Source organism: Gavialis gangeticus, unplaced genomic scaffold (genome assembly GCF_001723915.1).
Source record: "Gavialis gangeticus isolate Ggan-Ray unplaced genomic scaffold, GavGan_comp1, whole genome shotgun sequence".
Classification (NCBI taxonomy): Eukaryota; Metazoa; Chordata; order Crocodylia; family Gavialidae; genus Gavialis; species Gavialis gangeticus.
In genome coordinates this window covers 85,828,319-85,836,881 of record NW_017729031.1, presented here as the reverse complement: position 1 = coordinate 85,836,881, position 8,563 = coordinate 85,828,319, and the positions used below count along the sequence as shown (strand labels likewise).

The 8,563-nt window shown below is 36.3% G+C and overlaps 1 protein-coding gene across 3 annotated transcripts in view; it reads right to left on the bottom strand.

Annotated features, from left to right (window-relative positions):
* UBE2F (ubiquitin conjugating enzyme E2 F (putative)) overlaps positions 1 to 8,563 on the bottom strand; it is a 152,189-nt gene that overhangs the window by 94,705 nt on the left and 48,921 nt on the right. For all 3 annotated transcript variants that reach the window (XM_019523317.1, XM_019523316.1, XM_019523315.1), the window contains one exon: positions 4,824 to 4,891. In XM_019523317.1, the coding sequence (XP_019378862.1) occupies positions 4,824 to 4,891 (68 nt within the window). The remainder of the gene's footprint in view (positions 1 to 4,823; positions 4,892 to 8,563) is intronic.

Sequence of the window (8,563 nt, the reverse complement as noted above, 5' to 3'; positions counted from 1 at the left end):
GAGGCGCTACTTCACGGTCAGGGTGGCTAGGGTCTGGAACCAACTTCCAAGAGAGGTGGTGCAGGCTCCTACCCTGGGGGTTTAAGAGGAGGTTAGATGAACACCTTGCTGGGGTCGTCTGACCCCAGTACTCTTTCCTACCATGGCAGGGGGTCAGACTAGATGATCTGCTAAGGTCCCTTCCAACCCTAGAAACTATGAAACTATGCTTGAGTATAGTTTTCATTCAGGAAGCAAATCTTAAAACAAGTTCATGACTTCTTATTTGTACAGAGACAAAATATATATATATATATTTTTTTTTTTTTTTTTTTTTTTTTTTTTTTTTTTTTTTTTTTTTTACAGAATTTATGGACAGGCTGTTTTTTTTTATGGACTGTTCATAAATTTAGGGACAGTTGGCAACTGTGCTCCAGTATGTTTAGCCTATTCTATGCAGTTCAGCAACTGAATAAATGTAGAGACTGATAGATACAAAGGCTGCTACAGAAAGAAGAAACTGAGAAGAACCTACACTTATATACTGTATGGCTTACACTAATTACTGGGTTGTTTTGTTTTGCTATTTTAAATCTACATTCATTTTCTTCTTGTTTCTTCAGACTGTAATTTTTTTGAGGGAGGGTTCATTTTCTATTCTTTGTTTATACGTTACTTCTCATAATGTCTCAGATCCTGTTTGGAGACTTCAGGTGCCATTTCAAATACAAAATATGTACAGGCATTATAGCAAAGCCTTATATAAAATGTGGTGTTCCAAACATGCTGAACAGCTAGGAAGAATACCGCAAGACCAAAATGCTGTAAATACGGATGCTGAACTACTAATTTCAGTATGAACTCTCCTGGCTATGGGAAGATAAAAAACTGAACAAGACCTACCATATATAGCCCTCAAGAATTATTTTTATGAAGAGAAGTGTTTCAATATTCAATTTTCTATTTTTACACTGCTCTGCAAGTGAAGGTAAATCTTTAAACTCCATGCCTGTCAAATCCAATAGATATCCAGAGCTTGGAAATCTATTATTAGCATCCACTGTTAGATTTTCTGTCAAGGTTTAACATAGAATCACTGCAATATACTTAGTATGTTTTCAGTTGCACAGAGTGGCTATGACTTTACTTAGAATCAACAAACATTCAAAAGGCCAGATGAAAACTAATTTTCAGTTATACAATTAATAAGCAGTAGTATGCGTTTCATATGAGTACATTTGTTATTATAAAATTAATGAGCTTTGAGTAGAAGCTCAGAAGTTATACCTACATCTATTTTGTAATGAACCTATGAGCTGTCAGACAGAAGCACACAAAGAAAACCAAATATGACTAGGGCAACAAAATGCACTAAGTATGTGAACTGCATTTTCTGGGCTCCCCTATTAATGGTACAAAAAAAAAAAATGAAACTATGGTGCAGTTGTCTATTCAAATGGAGAAAAATGATGTAGCTATCAGGAATGGGCACTCAGACAAGAAAATACAAAAGTAATACCATACACAAGACTGAAGCATTTTAAAATAGGGTTATAATAAAAATCAAATTAGCAAGTAAGATCTGGAGAGAACGCCTAGCCAGTAACACAAAATGGTTAGAATTGTTTTTAATTAAAAAAAACAATTCTTGTCTGTTTTATTTTCTGATGAACTGTACAGCTTGTTGCTCTCTCTCACCAAAAATCAATAAAGTGGACTGCTACAGTTTAAAGAAATTCTCAAAAAAAATTTTTTTTAAATAAAAGCAGTCACACGCATATATAAGACTAGCTTCATGCCCCCACAATGGTGCTCTGCAGTGCAAGAAGAGCAGTACTTAGGCATGGATCCTCAAAATTAGATTCTTCTATGGTTATACTGTATATGTATATTTGTGTGTGTGCATGCGTGTGTTTTTATTTTATAAAAGAGGGGGGAACTTTTTATTTTTTTTTTTTTTTTTTTTTAAGAAGGTCTTTAAAATGTAGCAGTCCACTTTACTGATAGATCCTCAAATCAGATTCCTCTATAGCTTGGAAGCTCTATAGAAATTGACACACAGACTTAGAAGAAGAGACTCATGCCAGTCAACAACTCCTTCCAGTTTGGAAATGTTAGCAAAGGATTTCAAGACAGAGTCATGTAGTCCCTTTGGCAGACAGTAAATATGGAAGACCAGAATTGATAGAAGATGAATCAAAAAAGAAAAAAAAAAAAGGAATACCCTTGGCTATTTCAAATGCGAGAGCCAGGTCTCAGACATAATGGTCCACATTCCATATATACAGAATACCATCTATACGGAATACAAAGTAAGGGTAACCTCAAAAACTTTTTCAGGATATTCTCAACAGTGGAAAGACAACTACTCCTCTACTTCCAAAGGCTTCCTTGGCCTGCCCAGCTTCTGTATCAAAGTTAAAGAAACGTACATATCCCACATATATTGTGATTACAATTATAACAAGCATTAATGATTTGGAAGATGGGATTCATTAATGATCCATTAATTATTTGAATGATGAGACTACGTGTATGCTTAGCAAGTTGAGTGGAATTACAGGCACTCTGTCCAGAGCCACCTGGACAGACAGGAATAGTGACCTGCAATCAATCAGACGGGATGCAAAAAGGTCAAGTACAAATTCCTGCATGTGGAATGGAATAACCACATATACAAATACAGACTGGGGAATGGCTGATTAGGCTGCAGTACTGCAGAGAAGGACCTGCAGGTTATGGTGGACCATAACAGGGCAACAAAAATGATTAGGGGCCTTGGAGGCATGTTTACAAAGAAAGGCTGAAATATCTAGGATTATTTAACCTAAAAGAAGAGAGGATTGAGGGGGAATTTGATAGCAGTCTTCAAATACCTGATGGGCAGCTACTGATGGGATGAATATGGACTTTTCTCTGTAGTCCTGTCTTCTGTAGCTACAAGCAACAGGTCTCAAGATGCAGCAGGGGAAATTTAGGTTGGAGATTAGGAGGAACTTTGACTATAAGAGTGGTCAGGCATTGGAACAGGCTACCTAGAGAAGTTATGGATTCTCCATGCTTGGAAACTTTCAAGAGCAAGTTGATGGAAGCTGAACCCTGAGTGCTGGGGCAGAAGCTGCTTGGCTGCAGCTTTCCACACAATGCATCACAGCTTCCCTCACCTACCTGCTGCCCAGAGCAGAACAGCAAGGGTAGGGGGAGCAGTTGCAGGAGAGGGGCAGAACCAAGCAGTACTCAGGCAGCTGCAGCCGCACTGGGAGCAGCTCTGCTGGAAGCTGTAAACAATGGCCAGAGGTGGGACCATATGGCAGGCACAGGTGGGAGTGCAGCACAGGCAACCACAGATTGGATACAATCAATGGTGAGTGCCTGCCCATGGGCCAGATCCAATCAGTTAGTGGGCTAGATCCAGCCCATAGACCATATTTTGCCCACCCCAGTCTTAATAAGGTTCCTTCCCAACACACTTTCCTATGACACTATAATGAACTGGATACTGGATTGGAGAGGCAGCCTCAAATATGGGGAATCTCAAATCAAGCCCCATACAAACCACCATGTTCTCTTCATCTTGTCTCTGATTCTCCACATCAATCAGTTCCTTAAGAAAATTACTTCTGCTTACTAAGTATGAAGGAGCCAGGCAACAATGGGATAATATTGTTTTTAAGAAGAGGCACAGAAAAAAAATTATGAAGACAATCAAGTGACTAAACTATTGAAACCTATCCAACAAGATTAAAGTGAGGCTTTATTCTTACTGTAATCATACACACAAATGCTTTTACTGAAAGCTAAAAATGCTTAAATGAGTATCATTACCATCACCTTGAATACCTGACACAAAATCAGCTACTATGCAACAGCAACTCAAATCAGCCGACCTTAAGTTACTTTCTTACAAAGGGAATTAAAAAAAAAAACCTCACAAGAAAATATAATTTTTCTGTTGTTCTCCCCTTGAACGTTAAATTATGAGCTTCATCCGAAAGTGCTAGAATCTGAGATTATCATTTACATTACAATACCACCTTAAATTCTGTCTGGACATGCCCTTATTGTTATCTTTTGTCTATAATTAATCAATGGATTACAAAACACATTTCTGAGATGGCAAAGGCCAAATTTTTTAATCACAACATGAGCAGCCAACAGCCATATCTACCTACAAAAAGACAAGCACTTTATATTGAGCAGCAAAAATAATTTTCCAGAGCACTATCAAAGATTTCTACTATACCTCAATTTTCCAAAGACACACATTTAAACATTCTTTTGATAAGCAAATAGTTACCTGTAAAACAACTTATATGGCAGGTGAAGTGAGTGACAAGAGTCAGCTTTCATTGTTTGCAAGCTCCATGGTCCGTCCTACTGTGCTTTTCCCCCCAGGGAATTAAACACCAAAATTCAACATCCTGGCTTGAAGTGCACCAGTTAGACAACCTTGGAATATAAACAGTGATAGCCAACCTTTCATTTGTTTTATTCATTCTCTGCTAAGCAAATAGCTCTTATGGGTGGAAGAAAGATTACAGTATGTGCATGTCCCAAGAAATAAGATGACAGAAGGAATTAAGAGAGCAAGCTACAGGGTGACTCTTTGATGTGAGGCTTCTTGGCTGTACTCATGAGTAGACTAATCCAAACTACTGCAAATTAAAAGGCACATCTTGTCATTTTAAAAAAGACATACCCATGAAAATTTAGCAGCAGAAGCATAAATGAGGATAATCTTACCTACAATAGAATAAACATACTGAATTCTCACTGAAATTATATTATTTCTATAGAGAATAAAATACAAATGGCAATTGATAGACAAATAAATAAATACTCACCACCATATTATAGGCCTCTGGAACTTCAATTTCAAACTGAAATTTTCCACCTTGGTAATAACCCTCATCTAACAAAGAAGAACACAAAACAATGGAATTAAATTAAAAGGCAGCAGCAAATACAGTGTACTTTGTTATTACATAGATTATCATGTGATTTGATCACTGATGTTATATTGTCAAGCAATACACTTATCTTGCTCAGGAGAAGAAAAAGAAGTATGGGCACAATTGTAAGTCTCCTAATTCTGCTGTTAGGTCAGGGATATGACACTACAATTAAATCAAAAGCAAGAGTATGGATTCAGGAGAAGTTTGCTTGTGCACAAGGCTAGAGATGGATGCGATGGAGCAAGAAGAAAGAAAAGTCTCTCCTCCACATACTTCTTTGGGTTAAAAAGCTGGCATCAAATCAGAAATAACAAGAGTACAATCAACCCTTGGAAGAAACAAGAGAAGAAGCCAGAGCAATTCCATTTGTTGCAAACTCACCTGTGAACCGAACACAACCTATTATTTGCAGAAAATGGCATTCTCTTCTTGTCTCAAGAGTTGGTTCTAAAACCACTGAAAGCTATGGGAAATCTAACTTGAAGTTTAACCTTATTTACTAGCACATTGTTATTCTACTCTTAACTTAGCCAGCTGCAACTTCAATAACCAAGGCTGCCCGCAGATGTTACACACACACACTTTATTTTAAACTCTATACATTTCCCAGCTGAGCCCCATGCATGCCTAGAAGAGGTAGCACATTAGTTGGACCTGGCTTGCCTGATGTCTATAAAGATCAGGTGCTTTAGCAGGGCTTTTTGGGTGCTTTTATCTAATAGCTGACTGAATCAGCTTTAGCTAAAAACACCAAAATGCCCTTCTGAAGTGCTCGATTTACACAGATGCTGCAGAGGCGGTTTGAAGAAACACGCTGCGTCTTCAGGTAAAGCACAGTTGGTTTACTTGTTTTTTAATGTCTTCAAGCAGCCCAAAATTCCAGTTAAGAAAATACAGCGTACTCTTCTTTTATGCATCCTGGATAAGTGCACAATTCATTTACTGCATGACTTAATGGCAGCTCCAATTGTTCACCTATTACTACCATTTAATAAAAGCTTGTATATGTATAGGCAGCAAAAACATTTAATGACTAAGTGCATAGGAATTCCTTGGGTCCAGAACAGCACCACAGTGCTATAAACAATGCATGTCAGTACTGTGGTAGCAGCAGCCCCAAACTGGACTAATTCCCTTCATTTTCAGGGTTTCTAACAGTTTGGGAGTTACTAGCTGAAGCCTTAAATACAATGCAAGCTTGCTAATACTACAGCAATGTGTACTTAATGAATACTGATTGTTTAAGCTTATTGTATTCTGGGTAAGTGCAGAGCCTTAATTAAAGGGAAAATTAAAGGCAAACCTTCAAAAATTAGATTCGATACCTGGAAAATTATATGGAAAGTTTTATAAATTTGTTATATAGAATGTAATTATTGGGGGGGCAGGGGGTCCATCTTATATTCAAGAACATATGGTAACTCCATGCTCTATACCAGCTGTGATGCTTGGGGTATATTTCAAAGGTTTATATCTATACATCCTGAATAGCCACATGGCACAGGAAAGAATTGCACTATAGAAGTGGTCTCAGATAAAAATTAATAATAATAATTACCGACTTCAAAATGCCAAGGTGAATTCAATTGTGGTCTACAGTTTAAGACTTGTAACACTAACCTTTTGAAAGGTACTCTTTTAATAGCTAAACTAAAAAATGGCAATATTAAGGCATGTCAAGGGAAATAACCACCTCAATTAAATCTGAGGCAGATGAGGAAGACTGACTCTTTCCTCCAGAAGATACATATTTTTATACACTATCACTGAGCTGTTAGAATGAGAGGTGCCTCAGACTGACATCTCATGCCACTTTGAGCTTGGACAATTCTGGGGGGAAATACTAAATCAACTCTGCTGTTCAGTTAAAAAACAAACAAACAAACAAAAACAGTGATTGTTTGGGTCCTAAAAACACAGATAAGTTTGGTGGTTCTTTTATTCTTGTTTTACAATTTTAAAAACCTAAGTTTTTCCCCAATTTTTATTATGTTCACTTGTTCAGGTGTTTAGGTCAGGCAGCTCAAGATTCTGAAACTGAATTACGTACAGCTGAAAATAGACATTTATTCTGATCAGATTTTAAGTGCCAGCACTTCAGCTGTACAACTATAGATACATTAACAAAATGCTAATTAAAAAACATATAAAAAAAAAATCACTCCTCTTTTTTGGTAGTTTTGTTATGGAGGCAAAGTTAACACAAAGAATACCATGACCATTTCATGGAGCATCTCTCAGTAACAGTGCCTTTGTTCAGCTCAATTTATAGTTACACATGTAATCTATTAGGATACTTAAGACTTGAGAGAGAAAAAAAAAGAAAGCTATTGTTGTTTTATATATACGACACCTACATTTCATATTGGTGACTATATGAAAAAGTTAACTGTAACTTTCCGTAATATTATGAAAAAGCACCTGTTAAGCTTAACGACAAAAGTTAGTACAGATCAAAAGATCTGATGACCTTCATGTGTATTTGATTAATACTCTCTCTGCACATAATCAGTTTCTAATATGACATTTCAGTCACAGGTTTAATACATTTAATCTTTATCATATTTTGGGTATAATGAAAGGATAGTCTCTAAATGTTCCAATCTAAGAAAAAAAACATGAATTAACTATTTGACAGTGGAGAGATTGCCCCTCTTCAGTTAGTTAGGTGGTATTTGATCTTTGCTAATAAACAACAGTGACATCTAGTGTCTGCTTGGTATCAATACCACAGGTTACATTGGTAATCATTTAAACCATATAAGACTACAAACATATAAGATGCGTTTCCTGTGCTGGTCAGCCTGTTGTTTACAGGCAACAAATTAATGTTGTCAGAGACACATTTTTAAAAGCCTGGTGTAAATGAGAAAGCAAAACACAATAAACCTAGAACCAGAAGGAGGAGGCTAGTATTTCAACATAAATTATGTTAGACACGAACTTCAGCACAATGTAACATATTTTAGCTATAACACATTTTCATGTAGACTTTTATAAATTCTCAGATACAGGCAAAACTTCAGCAGAAGCTGTATCAAGCCCTTAACTTGCTGGTCTTCTGTACAGATGCACCCAAAAGCGATATGGTGATTTACAGAGCTTTCTGTACTACAAAATTTAAACAGAAAAACCTCAAGTTGCATTAACTGCTATGAAATGTATTGGAAAATAAATTTTGCAAGCAAATAGATCATTAACAAGAAGTAAGCAGTTTTCAACATGAGAATATATTTGATTCATTCATTTGGGATTTATTTCACAATGTTCTAGCAAAGGTTTTTATAGTACTTTGGTTTAAAAAAAATAGCATTTGCTGCATGAGACCCAAACACCACACTTAAATACTTGAAAAGCAAGATATATCCTTTATTATGTACGTTCTGACATGTGTCAATTTATGACTGCTACTGTATTATTAAATGTGTCAGCTATTCAACTCTCCATGAATTAGTTTTTTAAATTAACTTTGACAGATCTGCAACAATATATGGGTGCTCATAAAACACAGCTTACATGTCAAAAATAAAATCACTACTGAAAATAGCTTGAGTTGCACCTGAACAATTAAAATAAGATACTTAAAACTGAAACTAAATCAAATTTAGCCCAACAAAATTAATAAATGA